This window comes from Phoenix dactylifera, chromosome 1 (genome assembly GCF_051530095.1).
Source record: "Phoenix dactylifera cultivar Ajwa chromosome 1, Ajwa_hap1_PhDact_Kaust_v1.1, whole genome shotgun sequence".
Lineage (NCBI taxonomy): Eukaryota > Viridiplantae > Streptophyta > Magnoliopsida > Arecales > Arecaceae > Phoenix > Phoenix dactylifera.
The window spans coordinates 37,997,405-38,020,226 of record NC_143190.1 but is presented as its reverse complement, the minus strand read 5'-3'; the positions used below and the strand labels follow the sequence as shown (position 1 = coordinate 38,020,226).

General features: G+C 37.7%; 1 protein-coding gene, 1 long non-coding RNA gene and 1 other non-coding gene across 4 annotated transcripts; 1 reads left to right on the top strand and 2 right to left on the bottom strand.

The window, feature by feature from the left end:
- Positions 1-201: 201 nt before the first annotated feature.
- LOC103721340 (protein ACCELERATED CELL DEATH 6-like) lies at positions 202-4,638 on the bottom strand. Its single transcript, XM_008811508.6, has 4 exons — positions 4,505-4,638; positions 2,807-3,578; positions 2,065-2,591; positions 202-1,088 (listed from the first exon to the last, which is right to left on the bottom strand). The coding sequence occupies exons 2-4, from the start codon at positions 3,399-3,401 to the stop codon at positions 543-545; spliced, it is 1,668 nt and encodes a 555-aa protein (XP_008809730.3). The 5' UTR covers positions 3,402-3,578; positions 4,505-4,638; the 3' UTR covers positions 202-542.
- A 3,387-nt stretch (positions 4,639-8,025) lies between these two features.
- Positions 8,026-11,155, top strand: LOC148715228 (uncharacterized). 2 transcript variants are annotated; one of them, XR_015988386.2, is made up of 2 exons: positions 8,026-9,364; positions 10,847-11,155. It is a non-coding gene; the product is annotated as an uncharacterized LOC148715228 (long non-coding RNA). The 2 variants fall into 2 exon arrangements; XR_015988384.2 differs by having other exon boundaries at positions 9,646-11,155.
- A 3,721-nt stretch (positions 11,156-14,876) lies between these two features.
- Positions 14,877-14,983, bottom strand: LOC120110725 (small nucleolar RNA R71). Its single transcript, XR_005511860.3, has one exon. It is a non-coding gene; the product is annotated as a small nucleolar RNA R71 (small nucleolar RNA).
- Positions 14,984-22,822: the final 7,839 nt, after the last annotated feature.

The window sequence follows — 22,822 nt, the reverse complement described above, 5'->3', positions numbered from 1 at the left end:
TAACATCAAAGAGTTCCATCTCTTCTTTCTCATGCATCGTTCATGCTCACCAATAGTAAAGTTACATAACAAAAATACGAAACTCTGATATTCAAAATTTAAAACAAACCAATGGGCAATGGATACCTGACATCAAATCATAAAGGTCCCAATCAAATAAAACAGAGGATCCAAATTTTCTACAACTACTGCTACCAGTTTAGATGCTTAAATACCAATTGTCGGCTAGGTATATATGATTCCAAAACAGTCTTCAAAGAACAAATCAAGTTGCAAACATGTATATAGAGTCAATAACCATATAATAGTTCGCATGGCTTACAAACCTTCACAAAAGACACTTTCAATGCTTTCACAGAAAATTGTAACCATCATCATCACCATATCTCGATGAACAAGATGACCTAAAGTGGGCCTCAGAACAAAGCCAGCAGATAACCGTAAAGGGAACAACCCCCAAGTTCATAAGATTCCCATCTAAATACTCCAATATATATAAGGATCTCTACACCCTCTCCTGGTTCAAAGGCAATCAAATCTCCTCACAATGGGATGAACAGAACATTTTTGCCCAGTATGGCGAGAACAAGTAATGGAGCGCTGCAACCAATCAAGATCACCACAATAGCTAACCAAAGGCTCTCCTCATGGACCACCAGGTACACTGCTGACATCAACGTCACGATCATCGCCAAGCATGCAACCACGATGAGCCTATGGCCCCAAGCCAGCTGATCGAGCTTGAACCGAACTGGGTCCTTCCATGCCCATATGAAGCAGAACACAACCACAAGGGAGCTGCACATTGCGATGGTGTTGGAGATCACGAAGACCTTGAAGGCTGCCTGCTTTCCAAGTATGGCGAAACCATATTTTTGATCGAAACCTCCCGGCATGGTGAAGGTGGCAGCGAAGGTGACTGTTGCAATGAGTGCGGCCACCCAAGTGTAGGTCTCTATACTTAATCTGTAGTGCTCATCGGCCTTTGACATCTTCTTCCTAAGGGAGTGAGATATGCTTACGGTTGCATGCTGTTGTTTCTTGAGTACGTTTGCTTCGTGCTTCTTCAATTTCTTCCAAATGTACAACTGGTTGAAGAGCAACGGTTTAGTATTAGTTAAAATTAGGTTATTATGTTTTTGAGTTCATTTTTTTACGACAAGGATGCCATGATGTCAACAATTTAGTACTATGTAAACATGAAATGAAAATATATCGAATCTAATGTTCTGTCGGCAATGATAACTAGAGTGGGTACAAGATCAAAAGGTAGTGTGTTCGCAGCAATCCTTGCTACCGAACGATGAAAGTATAGATCACTATTCCTTAATATGCAATGGATTCTTCACAGTCCAAGTTGAAGAAAGTGATAAATTTGACAGGCCAAGGAAGAACTTCTGAAAAAATGGGTTTTTCATCCTCCTCAATAAATTGGGTGTGGATTAAAGTTGCGTGAGAAATAAAAATATTTGCTATGTAGCCGATTGTAAAAGTTGTTCTGTGATTAGAATTCTCAAGGACTTCCCATTATGATGTAGTGAATCCAATTTGACTACAGAAAAGAAAAGATCAAATTTTGATCAGCAATGATATAGATATACGCTTGTGTTCGCATGATGTGAACATATACAGTATCTTAACGCAAGTCAAAATGCATGTGATCTTTAACTTACGGTAGTTTGATATTGCACCTAACCTAGCTTATGTTATTGAAGAAATGTTGCTTTTAGTGAGCATATAGTTACAGATGCCAAGCATGCTACGTTAATTCAGCATACGCATGCATCACATGTAGTTGCTAAAGCTTTTGTATTTAGAATAATTAGTTTATCTTCTAACATTATGTCAATACCTTGTCTCTTGGTTAAGTTCTTGGAATCACTACTTTTATAGCAGTATAGAATGTTTAGCCTTTTAAAAGAGATATCTAGTTATGATTATTATAGGAATATTTAAAATTTTTAATAGAATAATCTGATTACAGAAATTGACAAATTGAAAATGGACCTTTTTTTTTAAACTTTACACACGCACACAAAAAAAGTCTGGGCCTCGGATCACTACCTCATACGTGTCCAGTTTGTCCAGAGATTCAACCAAATTTCTTGCAGTGAGTCCTTCATTATTCTTGATGCTTGAATCCACTCTCCTATCTTTCATAAGCGAGATAGACGACTGTATCCTAGAATGCTTTGCAGCCAGATGAAGAGGAGTGTTCCCGTCTTTATCACCTTGGTTGATTATCTCACCAAACGCCATGGTCTTCAATAGGCACTTCAGTGCGCCGACTCTTCCGCTCATGACGGCAATATGAAGAGCATTCATGCCCTCAGAATCAACCTGCTCGATTGCGACCGGACAACGTTTCAAGAGCTCTTTGATTGCATGATTAGAACCACAGTCAGCGGCTATGTGGAGGGGAGACCGCTTCTTAGAGTTTACGGAATAGATGAGTGAAGGTTTTTCATTTAATAGCATCTCTACGATCTTGGCATTGTTCTTTTGCGCAGCATAATGAAGAGCATTGTCCCCGGAGCCATCCGTAACTTTGAGGAAATCACTCCGTTTCTTCAACAACATCTCCACAATGCCTGTCAGGTAGGTAGGTAGGTTGTAAAAAGGTCACTCAGCAAATCAAACATGTGGCCCTTCGTAGTTTGAATTCGAAGGAGAGAGAGAGAGAGAAAATATACAGTGAAAATGGATGAAATGGCTGGTGGCCAAAGACCCCAGAATGCGTAAAGTTACGTGGATGGGGATGGCATCAATGAAGGATATATGTTTGGAGCAAAAAGCAAGAACTTACTATCATGACCGCCGAGCACGGCTTGGTGCAGAGGTGATCCTGTCCCAGTCTCCAACGCCTCCATCTCCGCCTCTGTTTCTACCCATGGATGCTGCAAAATCTTGCTTACAATCCCCTCCAACCCCTCCCTCGCTGCAATGTGGAGCGGCGACTCCTTCATAGAGTTGGCCAAATGCCCAACCGGGGGATCAGCATCCAGCAACCTCAACGCAATGTCAGTCTTCCGGTGTTTCACTGCCTCATGCAATGCAGTGTTACCTTTTATGTTGGTCATCCTGAATGGCTCCAATGCCTGCTCGACATCGGTGGGCCACTTAGAGACATGGTCGATCAGCGACGACACGATTTCCAGGTGCCCAGCCCTTGCAGCAATATGCAAGGGGGTCTCGCCCTGGGCGTTTTCGACGACGATGAGGCCACTGCATCTTTCTAGGATCTCCACGGCGATATCTCTGTGGCCTAATCTTGCTACCAGATGGAGTGCTGTGTTGCCTTGGGGAGTTGAAGACTGAAGAATCTTGTCGTCCTTTCCAACCATATCTCTCAAACTCTGAACATTTCCCTGAGTCACTGCTGTGTATAGTCTAAGATCCATGCTTGGTGCCGACAAGTTGTGGTGCTTCTCCCTCTCTCTCAACAATGAGGAAAGTGGAGGATGGAGGAACTGATGCCTATCACAGGGAGGACTTAAATGATGCAAGGCCTATGCCTGCCTTTCCTTCAAGTGACTTCTCGGAATTTACACACAGAAAGCAGCTTCACAGAGCTTGTTCTGCGATGAAGTGATCAACTCGGTGATTATCATTGCTCCAGATATTTAAAGGCAAGGAAGATAGTGAGGAGCCAATATAAATTTTCTTATAAATAGGAACAAGAAGAAAAAACATTAGTGTAACATTCTAATTTCTCCGCTATGACAAATCGGATGAAGTCGCTTATCCACTAAAACAAAGAAAAGAAAAGAAAAGAAAGTTCCTACTGCTTGGTGACAAAAAAAATTTCAGCATTACGAACTCCTTGTTTCAATGCTGATTAAGTTTTCGCTTGGGGAGGGGGATTTATTCTTATTGCAGCAGCAGACAGATAGAATAATAAAATAAGAAAAGTAAAAGTACACAATACTAATATTATGGCTCGGTCCACTGACTTACATCCACAAGTAAAGACAATACAAAAGTTTTACTATAAAAACTGAAAATTACAGAGTACAACAGTTTCTCATAAATCCTAGCTTCCAATACATCGAATCGCTAAAACACACGATTACTTTCTTCTTTTAGGGTTACAAAAAATGTGTATGTATATAAATATATATAGTAAGTTAATTTGGACTCGAATTCATATCCTACAATAATCAACTTTGTTCTGTCCTGCACCTTTATCCCTGACTAAATATTTGTGCAGCCCAAACAAAATATATATGGAGGCTAGAGAGAACATTTTTTTTTTTTTTTTGTAATAGAGCTCATGAAGTGAATTCATTTTTACCTTTCTGGAGCTTGTAAACTCAAGACGTACTCAATAATCCTACTTTTAAATCAACAATATTGCTTCACAATTTATCTATAGTCAATTTGTTTGATGGTAGCCGTCTGTAATTCTCTCAAAACAATTGCAATTGTCTATAATAAAAATAAAGAGAATAAATATTCTAGGGAACGGACGGGTACCGTATCTATGTGGAGATCAACTACTTACCTTGCCCAAAAAGCAGTGTAGGAGCGTCTCAATCAGTGCGTTGATCTGAACACGGGGATCTGAAATGTTAGCCCACGATTAGAACTGAAGCAAGGATGGCTGGTGAGTTGATCTCTTGTGCCCGAAACGATTACGTTAAGTTTACCAAAAAGAGCGCCATTTATTGCTGCAGATTGCCATGGTTTTGTAACTTTGTACCTTGCTTGGATCCCTTGCCTCGAATGCTACTTTATCACTTTGTGAAGAATGGAATACGGAGTGCCTCGGGCATTCTTCAGGATCCTTTAATTTGGCTTCTTCCTTTTTAAATTTAAAGCTAAAGCGGAAGTGATGAACCATGTTCTCTCTGGAGGCATGTTTTTCTGGGTGCAACTTGACACATTAGCTAGGGGCTCAAGGCCGTGGCTCAGGAAGCATTGTTCCAGTTTACCTCTTAAGTTTTTTATGACATTTCATCATGGATTGTTCAAAAAATGGAAATGTAGGAAACTGTTGCTTTGATTTATCCTTCCCAACCTGCAGTAGATGGACTTTAAAATCCGGAGGTGAAGTCCTAGGAGTATAAACGAAGAGGTACGCTCTCTCCTTTCTCTCGCCGATGAAAGAGAGATTCTTCTTCTTCCTTGCTCTTTTTCCTTCGGCCTTTCGGGCTTAGCCTTAGCTTTATAAAAATTTTGATGAAACTTGAAACTTGAGCATGCCTTAGTTTTATATATATATATATATATATTGATGAAAAGGTTTAGATGAAGTTTTGAATATACATCTCCACACTACAAAAAACCTAGGCTCAGAGATTGTGACAACTACAGATTTTCTTTCTTTTCTTTTGAAATATAGGAGTGATCAGTCCTGCCGGATCAAAGAGTTTGCAAGGAAAAATTGGAAGCGAAGTGAAAACAAAACAAAAATGAGAAAGGAAGACAAAAGAAAGAAGTACAAGCAAGAGAGAACTAAGAAGAGGAAGAGATGAGATTAGACAACAATGCAACCGCCCTTCTAAAAGCCTGCTCATGCTTGGAAGCGTTATTACAATATTTTTTAAATTATTAGAAATCTTGAATTATTCCCAGTTTTTCTCTTAATTTAGTAATACTCTAAATTATACTCCGAAAATGAATTGATTTAGTAAAGAGGATTGAGACTGAATAATCGATCAATGGATTTCTTTTCCTAGTAAAGCTTAACTAATGAATTTTAATTGAGACTCAATAAAAGAGGGAGCGTTGTAATTGCAAATTATTATTATGAGGAAGGTTAGTTTTTATGTTTTTCTAATTCTTTCACTCATTCTTGTGCTTCTCCTTTCTCAAAATATAATTTGGCTTGTGATATTGACCTATCATGGATTACTTTTTCTTCCCCAAAAAAGATTGCTAGTTAAGAAATCTGAGATATTTGTGTACATTTTTCTTTTTTGCTTATGGAGAAAATAGTTAGGATCGTAAAACTGTCTACTACTTGAATCCAAGCCCTCGGATTTATGGATGCTTTTCTTTTTTTAGAAAAAGGCAAGGTGTACCCACTTGCTCTGCCAAGTTAGTGAAACATTATACAAAATGGAGAGTAAACATGTATCAGATCTGTACCAGAAAAGACACTTAGATCAGATCAAATCAAACAAGCCTACAAAAATCCTAGAGATTGATCACACTTAGGTTTTCTTTTTTAGCCTTGCACCTGACTTGCCAGATAACAAGACAGAGCAAAACCTGAGGTAGTTCCAGAACTTTCCCATAGAAAGCCTTCGCGGCATATAAACTATGGTACTTTAACATACTTTATTTTGACCTATGGTTAAGTTTATTTAATATGTGAACGCAAAAGAAGTCCTAATCATGATCTTTGGTTATCAGAGAACCCTGGGTTATTTCATTCTTGGTAACCTTGTTGAAGACAACCTTATGGGCTTTCATTATTCTTTTTAATACCGGCTTGCCTAGTAGATCATGCCATTAAGATGCGAAAATGATTACAAGACTTGAAAATTACATGATACAGGAATTGTTAAATTCAATGAATTATCCGCCCTGCTAGTTAAGGCCATCGATCTCAATTTTGCTTGACTTAAAACATAATATCCTCCAAACTTTTAAAAGAAGCTTGAAAAAATCTTTTGGAACTTTTTAGTCAAATAAGCTTGCAATTTGCCATACAAAGAGAAGGCCATCCCTCTCTTAGGCTTTTCTTTAGTCTCTTTTGCTTCCAAAGGATCTAGAAAGAAAATAGAGAATCTGGATGTCTACTAACTTCCAATATGAGCATGAAAAAACTCCAAATAATCCTAACAAAACCACATCCCCCCCCCCCCCCCCCCCCCTTCCCAACAAAAAAAAAATGGAAATCAAATTCTTGGTTGAACACATTAAACACGGTCTCCAGATGAGTCTAATTCCTCTTTTGCAAATTATCAGCAGTTTAAACTTTCTCTTCAAGAACAAAATAACAAAGAGAATTTAGCTTTCTCTTGAGCATACAAGTGTTGAGAATCATTGCTAATTTTAATCTACAAGAATTCTTATCCTTATCTTGTTCTTTAGTAGTGATAAGTCCTATTCTTATTCTTTAGTAGCGATAAGTTTTATCTTTATCCTTTAATAATGATAAGTCTTATCTTTTAGTTGATGTTGAATTGAGTAGGAATTAAAATGCCACTCTATTTAAAAGGACTTTTGATGTCTCTTTTGGTATGGTTTGAGAAAAGAAGAGTGGTGTGAGAAAAGAGAGAAAATGAGAGACTGAGAGTTGTTATTATTTTTTTGGCTCATTCTTTTTAATAAACTATTTTCTTTACTAATTATTTTTTTCTAGCATCCATGTTATTTGTTTAGTGTTTGCTCTAGATCTTGGGTTGGCGTGGTCGATTTACTCCGTGTAGCTCTACAGGACTAAATTTCTTTTGTCCTAGGAATTTTAAGTCTACTAGAACTAAAAATAAAGATTTAACTAAAAATTACTGTGGACCTTCTTTGTATATGCTTATCAAGATTTACAGAAAGGGAAAAAGGGCTAAGTAAATTTAATCAACACCGCACTGCCTTTCAAGATTAAGTCAAAATAAAGCTCCTTGATCAATTTATTCCAGTTTATATAGCTATTTATTTTATTTTTTACATAGCCAAATGGTTATTTGACCATATGGGTTAAGTCACATATCTTGAGAACTAAAACAAGATTTGTATGTAAAAAATAATGGATGATTTTACTTCTAACTTGCTTACTACTCTTAATTTATAAATGTCAAATATTCATTTTCCTTTCATAGAGCTGGGTTATTAAAAAATGAAAGCAGGAGTCCTCTAGCAACCCCCATCCCACCCAAAAAAAGAAAAAATGCAAAAGGAAACAAACGAAGAATATGACGGTGTTACTTTAGTGCCTTTTTGTTCGCTAATTTATTTTCTTTTGTGAGAGAAATAGCTCGCATTCGATTTGGTTGATGTACTATTGATGGTTGTGCGAACCGCACATCACTCCTCGAGAATTTAAACTATATACAGGCTCCAATCTCTTGGTCATGGGTAGAATAACCGTAAATCTTCTTCTGAAAGAATTTGTTCTCCAAGAAGGTCCAAGTTCATTGCTGCAAGTGGTAGCTCCGTCTTTGATACATCAGTCTCAGAAGTTGAGTTGAGGATAGTCTAGGTGGTTAATATTTATGCTCGCTTCATATTGAGAATTGACCTCATCCTCTTGAAGGACGATTCTGCAACTGTGATTGGTTGGATTCGAAGGTAGAACAGAGGAATAAATACTCACTCTTTTCTGGAAGATATCTGGAGACTAGCAAGAGAGGCCACTTTATTTCATTTGAAGTACGCCTATTGTGTTGATTTGGAGCCAACATCTAGAGTATTTAGGAACATCTTACTTTAAAATTTTTTTAGATGTATACGTACCAAAATGATGTGCATTGCCCATCCTAAAAAAAACACACACAAAAAAAAAAAAAGAAGAGGGGTGCAGGTTTTGTCATACGGGACCTGCATTCCAGGGTTGTGGCCGCAGGTGGTTGCCAGTTGTTTGCTACATCAGTCCCGGGAGCAGAGCTGCGTGCTGCTTGGGCGGGGCTGCGACATGCACGGACGATGACGCGGACCAGCTCGATTATTTTGGAGGGCGACTCAGCTACTGTTATTGGATGGATTCAGAAGGGGTTGAGGGGTGAGAGCTCGGACCACCCCTTGATCCGTGATATAGTCAGGATGATGAGAGATGGGGGGGCCTTCCAGGCCAAGCATGTATTCCGGGAGGCCAATGGGGCGGCTGATTGGGTGGCCGCCTATGCGGCCCACCATTCAGGTTACGCCCTTTGGTCGGGGGAGGGGGAGTTGCCACTGGCACTCCGCGAGATATTGTATTTTGACTTTATTGGGTGTATTCACACACGGTTTGTATGAAGCACCCGTTTCAGCAAAAAAAAAAAAAAAAAAAAAAAAAAAAAAAAAAAAAAAAAAAAAAAAAAAAAAAAAAAAAAAAAAAAAAAAAGGAGAGAGAAGAAGGGAGGCCAGGTTGACAGGCAGCTCGCGCGCGCCATATGTGAGGGCCCACGCTACCTGGATGCTTCTTGTACCGTTCAAAAAATAACCGTTACGATGCTTCCCGTTATCTTTATCGCGGACTCCCCCGTAAAACTAAAACCCCCGTCCGACTCTCTCACCGCACGGCCCACTTCTCCGATCTTTCCCTTCGTCGCCTCCGCTCACCGATCCCGGCTACCACCACCCGTTCTCTCCTTCTCCCTTCTTCTTCCCCGCCACCGCTCATCCGCCCCGGCTTCCACCGCCCTTCCACGTCCGCCCCTTCTCCCCGGATCGCGGCCCACCGCCGGACGCCTTGTGCCACCGATACAGCCTCCGGGTACGTTCCCACCCTCGTTCTTGAGAATCTTGATAAATCTTGAATCTTGGATCTTGATGAATCTGGAACGTTGATGAATCTTGAAACTTGATGAATCTTGATCCCCTTCCTGCCTTCTATGTTTTAGCATCTGCGTTTGATTATTAAGGTATTTTCATATATAACGCCAGAGAAACATTCCCCTTGTGTATGCATGATTAATTTGGATTTAGTACATGGTCTAAGATGTGGTTTTTATTTATTTTTCCTGAATTAGTAGATGGTGTTCGTTTCTAATGCAGGAAATCGAATCAGACGGATGGTCTAATGGGAGTTCACATGCTGCACACGCATGGTGTGATGGAACTTTGGGACTGTCGTGGATGGAGGATGTTGAATCCTTGTTTCCAAGACTCTTTCCCCAAGAATTAACCCATCTGGGTTTAAAATTTAACTTTAAACCTTCTTGGTTAAAATTCAGGTTAAGATGCTTCATTTGAAGTTGACTCTTGGCCTTTGGGTCAAGCCTGAGTGAAAGCGATTGTCATGGTTCACTTATACTCTTTTTTTTTCTGTGGTAATATTTATATATATTATTTGTTTAAATCAATGTTTGAATTGTAATTTAACAATATATTTTCTGATAGCCTCAAGTATAAATTATTGCCTAGCTGGTCTCTTTTTTTTGGCCTAAGGTAATCTTGGGACTGAGTGTTAAATTCAAGTCAATAAAAATGTCCACCTTGGCAACACTTCTTAGCATCACTAGCTGCAAGTGAAACTTGTTTTGGTCAGAAATAATTTGATTCGTGTTTTCTTTTTTTAAAATTCTTGGCCAACACTTACAATTGGGTCAGATAGCATATGCACGAGCAACTTGAGCTAAAATTTCTCAAAATCTTCATCTCCCTGAATCAAACAACATTCGTTGATATTAAAAATGAAATCCTGTTACTTATAGGGAGATTTGGAAGCATTAAGATGTTGGATTCTAAAGAGTTTCAGAGGAAAAGTAAATTTTTGACATAGGCCTACCTAGATTGTCATCAAATAATAAAATTGTATTTTGTATTCTAAAATGATGTCAACCATATTTGCTTATTTGTCATAAAAATATATATATCTTATTTTCCCTGCATGATATTACTAAAATGCTTGACCCAAAGGCCCCAAACATACAAACAAATAATACAATTTACCATACAAGTATACCTAATCAATTTTTTTTGTTCTTATAATATTCTTTTCTTTTGATATCTTATTTTTGATTATTTACAAGCAAACTAGCTTGGCCAGGCCAAAATTGAAAACTAAACCATTTTTCTGAACCTTGACTGGCTAAGTGGCTAACATGTTCTGCCAAATGATTAAATTTTCGCGTAAACTTATTTTAATTACATTTGAAAATAGGATAATTATAATATTATTTTCTTGGACTACCAGGAAAATATTTGTTGATAAACTAACGTGAGCTTGAAGCATTTCAATCCTTTGTCACAACAGTTGTAGAAGAGAGAAGATAAGCAATAGCTCGTGGAAGCGATCAGAGCTCGTAATCATCATTCTCTATGCCTGGGCTTTTGGCTGCATATTCATCTGTCGGTCTCTGCAATTCTCCCGTGGTAATCTCCTTCGTTCTTTGGTTCCCTTATTTTGCAGCATCTCTTATGTTGCCTTTGCTTGTATTTTTATTGATTTAAGTGAGCTTCAGCCACCTTATTATTGTACATTTCATTCTAAGAAAGCCTCTATGGTTTACGCTCGGGATGGATACTTAATCGCCTAAATGTATGTATATTACATGCTTTTCTTGAATTCTCTCCTTTTCTTATTTTTAAAGGTGCTTTTTTTTCTTGATTCTGAATGTAATAATTCATGGATGTGATTTTGTATTGCAAAACAATAGCAGGTGCTATCTTTGTGAATCATGTAAAGTTTAGGAAATGATTCATAAGTTAGTCAAAAATGAGGCGAGGTTTAAAGCCTCAATTTGTTTATTTCAAATGTCAGACAGTCCTATAGGTGAAATGCAGCATTTTAAGCTTAATTTTTGCGTTTTTGTTGTGGAAATATTTCCTGGAGATTTTATTGTTTTGTAGTGGAATTTATTGCTAATATATTTGTTGGGAAGAACAAAAGAATGTTAAGTAGCGGCTGGCGGGGTTTCAAACTATATTTGCCTATACTGAGACCTCAGTTTGTTACGTAACAATTGCTCAGAGGTGTGGCAGTCTTGCTTGAGGAATAGGTGCAGTGAAGATGTTATTGCTAGTTTTTCGAGCCTGATCCTTCCGAGTTGTTTTGAGATTCGATAAGTATTCACTGTATCATTTAGATAAGCTTTGATGTTGGCTTTTGATGAGAGTACAAAAGTAAAATTTTTATATTATCTTAATTAGTATTATAGCTAATCTTTATTAATAAAATTAATTAATTAATGTTTTATCTGTGTCTGAGTGCATGTAATTCAAAAGACCCAATAATGCTGGATTTTAGCCCATGCCTGGTAGTTCGAGCTTAACAAATTCCCCTGTGTCCGTGATGAGGCGACTCAACAGTTCCTAACATAAAATTTCCATGTATCCACATCAATGAGTTGAAGCAAGTGATTTCCCAACATCTTCAAGTGTCCCTGTGCCGTCTCGAAAGTCCCAAAACAATTCAATCCGTTTGCCATCAACTTCCCAATGTTTAAGTCCTCCAACCGACCGTGGCAACATTCCATTTCCTCTGTTTTGGAACAAACCCAGCACTCAGCTCTTCAACCGTCGCCACATTCCATCCGTTCGAGCATGCGAGGAGTTTCCCAGTTTTCCAAACCGATCATGGCATCTCCTCAGAGTCCTTCCATCTTCCCTGTTTCTTCCCAGCTCATCCACAAATCCAGCGGCTGTGAGGAGTCTTCTCAACACCCCAACGGTCATCTTCTTCCACACTTCCCAGCCGCATCCCAACCGATCATGGCATCTCAAGCGTTGTGGCATCAACCAGCCACATGGCTTCTTGTCTTCCAACGGATCATTCCAAGCAACAGTGGAAGCATCCCAGCAGCCGAAGATCCCAAGCGATTCAACTTCATCCCGCATCTCAAGCAACCGGATCATCCCCAAACCTCCACGCGTCTCACCAGCCGCGCCTTCAACATGCTATAAAAAGGGGAGTCATCCGGTGGAGGAGGAGGGCCGACGGGAGAAGAAGAGGAGGATCTATCGGCATTATTCCCAGCCGGACAGAATAAAACAGAAAGGGAGAAGGCCGGATCCATCCAAGTTCGGGCGAGATAGGAAGAGAGGAGAAGAGGATAGCTAGCCGTGCGACGAAGGAGGAAGAGGCCAAGGGAGGATCTACCAGCGAAGCTCCCTCTTCCGATCAATCCTTTCAGCCGAGCAAGAGAGGAGGAGAGGCCACGGGAGAAGAAGAAAGGAAACAGAGTACTCTGTTTCCTAATAGAAGAAAAAAAAAAAGGGGGTTTATGTTTATTTTATTTATTCTATGCTAATCCCTTTTATAAAATTGCTTGCATCTCATATGGATAGCTAAATATCTTTTAACTAAGGCTAAGGAAAAGCCTAGCATTTTCTTCATGTATTTCATTTAATCATTAATGGGATTTTAATGTTATTGATTTGATTTATGGTGCAGTAAATTTATAGAAATTATTTCAAACTTATATATTTTCTTTGATTTGTTATTTTTCCCGGGTATAACAGATGCTTAGAAATCCCTGTAGTTTAAAATAGAATTACTGTAATGCTGCCCATAAAAACTAAATCTATTTTATTATGATTAATAGATGATTTTAGGAAAGCATGATTAAGTGCTAGGCTGAATCCTAATGCCTTAGTTATATTTTTAAATCTGAATATTAGTTAGCCTTAAGTTTTTTTTTTTTTGTTCACTCTCAAATCCCTGTGGATTCGATCTCGGACTCACCGAGAATATTACTTTGCTACACCCTATACTTGGGGTATTCTACATTTAATTTTCCTTTTTAAAAGAGCAAGATTAAAAACGTAGCAAGTTTTTGGCGCCGTTGCCGGGGATTTGCAACGTGCGAACGAGAACAAGGCTGAAAATTTCAAATCTTTAATTTCTAGTTCTTCAATTTTTCTTTATCTTTAACACGACTGAAATTTCAAATCTTTACAGATTCAAGGACGACAAAAAGCGGGACCAGTAACGAGGAAGATCAAGATCAAATTTTTTTTTTTTGGATTCCTGGAGTGAACGAACTCCGACCGTGAGTATTTAAATTAATTTTCCTGTTTTGCTCATACTAGTCCTATTTTTCCTAGATTAGAATTTTACTCTTGTTTTAAAAAAAATAAAAAAATTATTATTAATTAAAATAATAAAATAATAAAAATAATAAATAAATAAAAAGAAAAAAATTTAGCTAGTTTGCTTGATCAACTATTCAAATGCAATTTAATGTCATGACATAAAATGTTAAAAATCTTCTTGATTGTTGCATATAGTATAAAGCATTTGCATAAAATAATCTAAGGGCTGAACCCATTAACAAGATAAGGTCGGGATTTCATCACTCGTCCTTAGCCCAAAAATCATCCAAGTGCATAAATATCCTAAGCCTAATTAAAATCAACTAGACGTTGGCCCCTAAGGATATTCGAGCTCAATAGGACGAAGACCACCGAAAGTTGCACCAATTTCGCTCTGTTATCTGGTTGATGTCTAGGCAAGCTTTGTCCCTTTAAGTGATTAAAGGGAGACAGTTTCTGTTCGAGGAAAGTGGGTTTTAAGTGGGACCTTTGCTACATGCATCGTGACCCCTCCACTTACCTGGGAGCTTACCTGGTCGACTAAGGTTAATAGACCGGATTGGAGGCTTAGGTGTCCTCTTCAACCCAGTTAGGAGCTGTCTAGAATTTTTAGGAAAACCTTAGAAATTGTTGGGTGATGCATGTTTTAATTAAACTTTTGTTTTGCTGTATTAGGGTGTTTGTGTAAAAAAATAATAATAATAAAAATAAAAAAAAATAAAATAAAAAATAATAAAATAACTTAGTATATGCTGTTGTGGGAGAGAGATAAAACGAATAGATTATTTCGAGTTGAATTAAAAGATAAAAATTTAATTGTTCAAAATTCAAATAATCAAATGGATGATAATGGTAGTAATCAGGAAGATAATGAATTTCAAGATGACTTACCTATTAGAACGCTTCGTGATTATCTACAACCTACTAGGACCAGTACCCCATCCTGTATGGTTATTCCTACTGCTGCGGGAGCTTTTGACATGAAACCAGGAATAATCCAATTACTTCCAAAGTTTCACGGACTTGATTCTGAAAGTCCCTATTTGCATCTAAAAGAATTTGATGAAGTATGTTCAACACTTCATTTCAATGATGTCACTGAAGAGGTAGTTAAGCTTAAGTTATTTCCTTTTTCTTTAAAGGAAAAAGCTAAGTCATGGTTACACTCGTTAAGGCCTAGGACCATAGCTACCTCGCAAGAAATGACAAGAGAATTTTTAAAGAAATTCTTCCCAACACATTAAACGAACACACTTAGAAGAAATATCATGAACTTTGCACAAAAAGATGGAGAAACATTTTTTCATTGTTGGAAAAGATTTAAGGACCTTCTACTTGCTTGCCCACATCATGGATATGAAATTTGGAGGGTCATTAGTTTCTTTTATGATGGTTTGTCCTCCAATATGAGACAATTTGTAGAAATGATGTGTAATGGTGAATTCATGAGTAAGGAACCAAATGAAGCCTGGGATTATTTTGATCTTTTAGCAGAAAATGCACAAACTTGGGATACAACAGATAAAAATGAAAAATCAAAAATAACACCTAATGCAAAAGGAGGAGTATATCTTGTTAAAGATGATAATGATGTCAATGTAAAAATTGCTAATCTGACTAGGAAGGTTGAAGCCATGGAATTAAGCAAAGCCAATATAGGAAAAGCACAAACTATTGTTGAAAGTATATGTGGAATTTGCGAGAGTAATGCACATGTAACCAAGGATTGTCCTACAATTCCTGCTTTTCAAGAAGTGTTGCATGATCAAGCAAATTTCACCAATACTTATAAAAGACCATTTCCAGAAACATATAATCCTAGTTGGCGAAACCATCCTAACTTTAGCTGGAGACATGGACCCACTGCCAATGAATCTCAAGGAAATTCTGTTCCTACTCCTTATGTGCCACCACATAGGAAATCCCTTGAAGATACTTTGCAAACCTTCATGCAAGGGCAGACTCAAATAAATCAGAATACAATGCAATCACTCCAAGAACTTAAAAATTCTGTAGGTAGAATTGAGGCTCAACTTAATGTTAGGGAAAGAGGGACATTTCCAGCCCAACCTCAATCTAACCCAAAGGGTCAACATGAGGTCCATGAAGCAAGTTCATCCCAACCTAAATTTGAGCAAGTTAAGTCTGTCACAACCCTTCGGAGTGGAAAAATAATTAATAAAGAAATTCCGACAAAAGATGACAAATCTGAAAAATCTATTGAAAAGAATGATGAAGATGATAATGAACAAAATAATCCAATACTGCATCATAAGATAGTTGCTCCATTTCCTCAGCGCTTGCTTGCAGCTAAAAAGGGAATACCTGACCAAGAAATTTTGGATATCTTTAAACAAGTAAAGATTAACATTCCTCTATTAGATGCCATTAAGCAGATTCCATCTTATGCAAAATTTTTAAAAGATCTTTGTACCATAAAGCGAAAGCTTTACGTACAAAAGAAAGCTTTTCTAACTGAACAGGTGAGTGCTATTCTCAAACACAACACCCCACCTAAGTATAAAGATCCTGGTTGTCCTACCATATCTTGCATCATTGGAAACTTTAGGATACAACGAGCCCTTCTTGATTTAGGTGCAAGTGTTAACTTACTGCCGTATTCAGTTTATGAACAGTTAGGACTTGGTGAATTAAAACCCACCAAGGTTACTCTCCAACTTGCCGATCGATCTATAAAGATACTAAGAGGAATAGTCGAGGATGTACTTGTCCAAATTGATAAATTCTATTTTCCAGTCGACTTCATAGTATTAGATACCCAGCCTGTCATGAACTGTACCACTCCAATACCTGTCATTTTAGGCCGCCCATTTCTAGCTACTTCTAATGCTTTGATCAACTGTCGAAATGGAATAATGAAAATGTCATTCGGAAATATGACTATAGATTTTAATATATTTAACATTTGCAAACAACCCGATAATGATAACGAAAATGATGAAATTCATGGAGTTAATCTGATCGACTCCATTGTAGAAGATGCTCTTATCCCATCTCTTTCTTCTGATCCTTTAGAAACATGCCTAACTCATTTCGGAAATACAGATATCAACCAAAACTTTAGAGAAATCAGTGCTATATTAGACTCAGCTCCTTTGTTGGATACAGATAGATGGAAATCTCGTTTTGAAGAATTGCCCACACGCAACAATAGTCCTCTACCATCTAGTGTTCAAGCACCTAAATTTGAGCTAAAGCCTTTGCCATCTGAGCTCAAGTATGCATACCTTGGTCAAGAAGAGACTTTTCCTGTGATCATATCATCCCAACTCAAACAAAGTCAAGAACTAAAATTATTGGAAATTCTCAAAGAGCATAAGGGAGCAATAGGGTGGACAATTGCTGATATCAAGGGAATTAGTCCCTCAATTTGCACTCATAGAATCCACTTAGAAGCTGATGCCAAACCTTCTCGTCAACCTCAACGTCGATTAAACCCAAACATGAAGGATGTGGTTAGAGCAGAAGTTCTGAAACTTCTGGATGCGGGTATGATCTACCCAATTTCAGATAGTAAATGGATAAGTCCAACCCAAGTGGTTCCAAAAAAATCTGGTGTTACTGTAGTCAAAAATGCCAACAATGAATTAGTTCCAACTAGGGTCCCCACTAGTTGGCGTGTATGCATTGACTATAGGAAACTTAATTCTGTCACTAGGAATGATCATTTTCCTCTACCTTTTATTGATCAAATTTTAGAAAGGTTAGCAGGTCATAAATATTATTGCTTCCTAGATGGCTATTCAGGTTACAACCAAATTGCAATTGATCCTGAAGATCCGGAAAAGACCACTTTTACATGTCCTTTTGGCACATTTGCTTACAAGAGAATGCCTTTTGGATTATGTAATGCTCCTGCAACCTTCCAAAGATGCATGCTCAGTATTTTCTCCGACATGGTTGAGCGTTTTTTGGAAGTTTTCATGGATGATTTTTCGGTTTTTGGCTCCTCTTTTGAAAACTGTGTGGACCATTTAAGACTAGTCTTAATTCGGTGTGAGGAGAAGAATCTAATCTTAAACTGGGAAAAGTGCCATTTCATGGTAACTAGGGGAATTGTTCTCGGGCATGTTATTTCATCTGAAGGAATTGAAGTAGACAAGGCTAAAATTGACTTAATTACTAACTTACCCAATCCAAAAACTATCAAAGATATACGCTCATTTTTGGGTCGTGCAGGATTTTATAGGAGATTCATTAAAGATTTTAGCTCAATATTCAAATCCTTATGTAATCTCCTTCAAAAGGAAACCCAATTTGTGTAGTCTGAAGAATGTCAAAAAGCTTTTGATAAACTTAAAAGCTTGTTAACCTCTGCTCCCATCATGCAACCACCTGACTGGTCACTTCCTTTTGAAATTATGTGTGATGCTAGTGAATATGCAGTTGGGGTAGTTCTAGGGCAAAGAAAAGAAAGAAAGCCTTATGTTATCTACTATGCAAGTAAGACTTTAAATAATGCACAAAAGAATTACACCACTACAGAAAAGGAACTACTTGCCGTAGTATTTGCACTAGACAAATTTAGGTCTTACTTGATTGGATCCAAAATCATTATCTACACTGACCACGCTGCCCTTAAGTACCTTCTTTCAAAAAAGGATGCTAAGGCGCGTTTGCTTAGGTGGATCCTTCTGCTCCAAGAATTTTTTCTAGAAATAAGAGATAAAAAGGGGGTAGAAAATGTAGTAGCTGATCACTTGTCCCGTCTGACTCTTCCAGATTCCTTAGACAATTCACCCATAAAAGACACTTTCCCTGATGAGCAACTGTTTGAGATCACATCTTCACCCTGGTTTGCAGACATTGCAAATTTTCTAGTCACAGGTGAACTACCAAGTCATTGGAATAAACAAGACAAAAGAAAATTTTTGACTGAAATAAAAAAAAATTTCTGGGATGATCCTTATCTTTTCAAATACTGCCCAGATCAAATTATTAGGAGATGTGTACCTAATGACGAATTTATTAGTGTCATTTCCTTTTGTCATTCTGAAGCTTGCGGTGGTCATTTCTCTGTTAAGAAAACGGCTGCAAAAATTTTACAGTGCGGTTTCTATTGGCCCACCTTGTTTAAAGATTTCCATAACTTTTGCAAAGCTTGCGAGCATTGTCAAAAGTTAGGTGGAATAACTCATAGGAATATGATGCCCCTCAACCCAATTTTAATTATCGAAATATTTGATTGTTGGGGAATAGATTTTATGGGCCCATTTCCTCCTTCATTCGGAAATTTGTACATCTTAGTAGCTGTGGATTATATCTCCAAATGGATTGAGGCAATTCCTTGCAAACATAATGACCACAAAACTGTTCTAAAATTTTTAAAGGAAAACATTCTTTCCAGATTTGGAACGCCTCGAGCCATCATCAGTGATGGGGGTTCACACTTCTGTAATAAGCCTTTTGAGGCTTTAATGCGAAAATATGGGATCACCCATAAAGTCGCCACCCCTTATCATCCACAAACAAGTGGACCAGTTGAAGTATCCAATCGATCAATTAAGAATATTCTGAAAAAAACGGTTAACCCAAATCGCAAAGACTGGTCTTTGCGTTTAACTGATGCACTTTGGGCTTATCGTACTGCTTTTAAAAGTCCGATTGGTATGTCTCCGTACCGTCTTATTTTTGGCAAACCTTGTCACTTGCCTGTGGAATTGGAGCATAGAGCCTACTGGGCTATTAAGAGATTTAATTTTGATATGGATAAGGCTAGTTCACTACGCAAACTTCAACTTAATGAACTAGAGAAAATCAGGAATGAAGCATATGAGAATGCTCGAATTTATAAGAACAAAATGAAAGCCTTTCATGATAGAAATATTATGAGAAAAACATTTGAGCCTTCCCAGAAAGTTCTATTGTATAATTCAAGACTTCATTTATTTCCAGAAAAATTAAGATCTAGGTGGACCGGCCCATTTATAGTTAAAACTGTTTATCCGTATGGAACTGTTGAGATAGAGAATCCAAACACCGGTAATATTTTTAAAGTAAATGGCCAACGTTTGAAGTTATTTTTGGACAACTTTACCCCAGAGGTTGAATCGACCAATCTGGGAGATCCTGTTTATCAGGATTGATATCTATATCTGCTAGAGATCCTCTGTTTGTACATAATTTTTCTTTCTTTCATATGACAATTGGTGAGCAACAACAGTGTGCAGTCATTCTATCAGGTAAATTCTAACCTTCAGCCTTATTATCCTTCATACAATCATATTTAATGCATTCATGTTGAAACATTGGGGACAATGTTGAATTTAAGTTGGGGGGAGAGATTACTATATTTTTCTATATATCATACCAATTGTCATATATTTCATATATTTCATAAAAAAAAAATTCTATTTAAAAATATATATATTTATATATATAAATACAAAAAAATAATACAAAAAAAATATAATAATAATATATAAAAATAATAATAATAATAATAACAAACATATATTTTGTTGCATCTAATTACCACTATATTTTTTTTCAAAGAAATAAACATGTGCAGCTATTAAGGCAAGGAGCATATTATGACTTATTAGAGACCTATTATTAGATCCCCACACAAGTATTCAATGACAATAGGAAAAACTCAGAGTTCACTTGTGTTACCTATTTGTTTGTTGACCTTATTCGCAAGAGAAGTACGAGTGTCCTTGTCTTAAAGTCCATGTTTTGGTTTTCACATAAAGATAGAGTTTGAAATTCCCGGCTAGATCACCTGGGTGCCTTATGTTCTGACCTTGGTTGACCTATAGTCACAATTCAGTCATGTTACATATGTATATATATATATATATATATATATATATATAGTGAAAAAAAAAGAAAAAAAAAAGAGAGAGAAATAATACTGTTTGTCTTCACTGAGTAACCGGGTCTCTTGCCTACAAAGCAGCGAGTGTTCGCGTAAAAAGGTGAAAATGACTGAAATAAGTGACTAGTCTGGCCTCGTGGCGTAGTCTGATTCGAGTAATTAAGTCCGAGGGGTGTTTCACCTAATGCCTTGAGCCAACTGGATCAAGAGTCATTGACCCAAAGCTCGTTACATGGACCTTACTAGAGCCTAATGGAGTTGGACTGTTGTAGTCACTATGTGAAAAAAAAATATAATAAAAAAATAAAAATAAATTAAACATGAGTAAGTTAGTTAAACTTAAACCAAGTGACGTGTGGATGACTGGTTTGACTCCATTGTTTTAGAACTCTGTATACTTGGGAGATCTAGTTGGGATTGATAGCTTCATTTTTATATGCGAACCATTCTGGATAAATAACATGTGATATTCAGAAAATTTAGTATATCGGGAGCTAACAAATGGTAGTTAACACTTGTGAATTTGAGTAGTGCACCTAGAACTCAAAGGGTACCCAATTGTGGTGGAGGTATAGGTATTCTGAGACGTCACATTTACATTTGCCTTAAGAGTTGCTATGTTTTAAAGTATCTTCTAACTTAAAAACGATGTTTGTGGGTAACATCACTGCAAACCCTCACGAGACAACACTCGTCCACTAGGGTAACCTAGGGGTTTAACGGCTTGTTGCACGTGCTAAGTGCAATCGTAATGCTCTACGAAAGTGAGTATTTATTTTAATTCATTCATATTAATAAACAATACTTTTGCACTCTCATTTTATCATTTTCACACTAAATTGCTAGAGACCAGCAATAAGCTAGTTGGGGGGATGTGATGAGAGTACAAAAGTAAAATTTTCATATTATCTTAATTAGTATTATAGCTAATTTTTATTAATAAAATTAATTAATTAATGTTTTATCTGTGTCTGAGTGCATGTAATTCAAAAGACCCAATAATGCTGGATTTTAGCCCAATGCCTGGTAGTTCGAGCTTAACAAATTCCCCTGTGTCCGTGATGAGGCGACTCAACAGTTCCTAACATAAAATTTTCATGTATCCACATCAATGAGTTGAAGCAAGTGATTTCCCAACATCTTCAAGTGTCCCTGTGCCGTCTCGAAAGTCCCAAAACAATTCAATCCGTTTGCCATCAACTTCCCAATGTTTAAGTCCTCCAACCGACCGTGGCAACATTCCATTTCCTCTGTTTTGGAACAAACCCAGCACTCAGCTCTTCAACCGTCGCCACATTCCATCCGTTCGAGCATGCGAGGAGTTTCCCAGTTTTCCCAACCGATCATGGCATCTCCTCAGAGTCCTTCCATCTTCCCTGTTTCTTCCCAGCTCATCCACAAATCCAGCGGCTGTGAGGAGTCTTCTCAACACCCCAACGGTCATCTTCTTCCACACTTCCCAGCCGCATCCCAACCGATCATGGCATCTCAAGCGTTGTGGCATCAACCAGCCACATGGCTTCTTGTCTTCCAACGGATCATTCCAAGCAACAGTGGAAGCATCCCAGCAGCCGAAGATCCCAAGCGATTCAACTTCATCCCGCATCTCAAGCAACCGGATCATCCCCAAACCTCCACGCGTCTCACCAGCCGCGCCTTCAACATGCTATAAAAAGGGGAGTCATCCGGTGGAGGAGGAGGGCCGACGGGAGAAGAAGAGGAGGATCTATCGGCATTATTCCCAGCCGGACAGAATAAAACAGAAAGGGAGAAGGCCGGATCCATCCAAGTTCGGGCGAGATAGGAAGAGAGGAGAAGAGGATAGCTAGCCGTGCGACGAAGGAGGAAGAGGCCAAGGGAGGATCTACTAGCGAAGCTCCCTCTTCCGATCAATCCTTTCAGCCGAGCAAGAGAGGAGGAGAGGCCACGGGAGAAGAAGAAAGGAAACAGAGTACTCTGTTTACTAATAGAAGAAAAAAAAAGGGGTTTATGTTTATTTTATTTATTCTATGCTAATCCCTTTTATAAAATTGCTTGCATCTCATATGGATAGCTAAATATCTTTTAGCTAAGGCTAAGGAAAAGCCTAGCATTTTCTTCATGTATTTCATTTAATCATCAATGGGATTTTAATGTTATTGATTTGATTTATGGTGCAGTAAATTTATAGAAATTATTTCAAACTTATATATTTTCTTTGATTTGTTATTTTTCCCGGGTATAACAGATGCTTAGAAATCCCTGTAGTTTAAAATAGAATTACTGTAATGCTGCCCATAAAAACTAAATCTATTTTATTATGATTAATAGATGATTTTAGGAAAGCATGATTAAGTGCTAGGCTGAATCCTAATG

Coding starts and splice junctions, on each gene's coding strand:
- LOC103721340 (XM_008811508.6), bottom strand. CDS start 3,401: ATGGATCTTAGACTATACACAGCAGTGACTCAGGGAAATGTTCAGAGT. Junction 2,592..2,806: donor CGTGCTCGGCGGTCATGATA/GTAAGTTCTTGC, acceptor CCTACCTGACAG/GCATTGTGGAGATGTTGTTG. Junction 1,089..2,064: donor ACAAACTGGACACGTATGAG/GTAGTGATCCGA, acceptor CTCTTCAACCAG/TTGTACATTTGGAAGAAATT.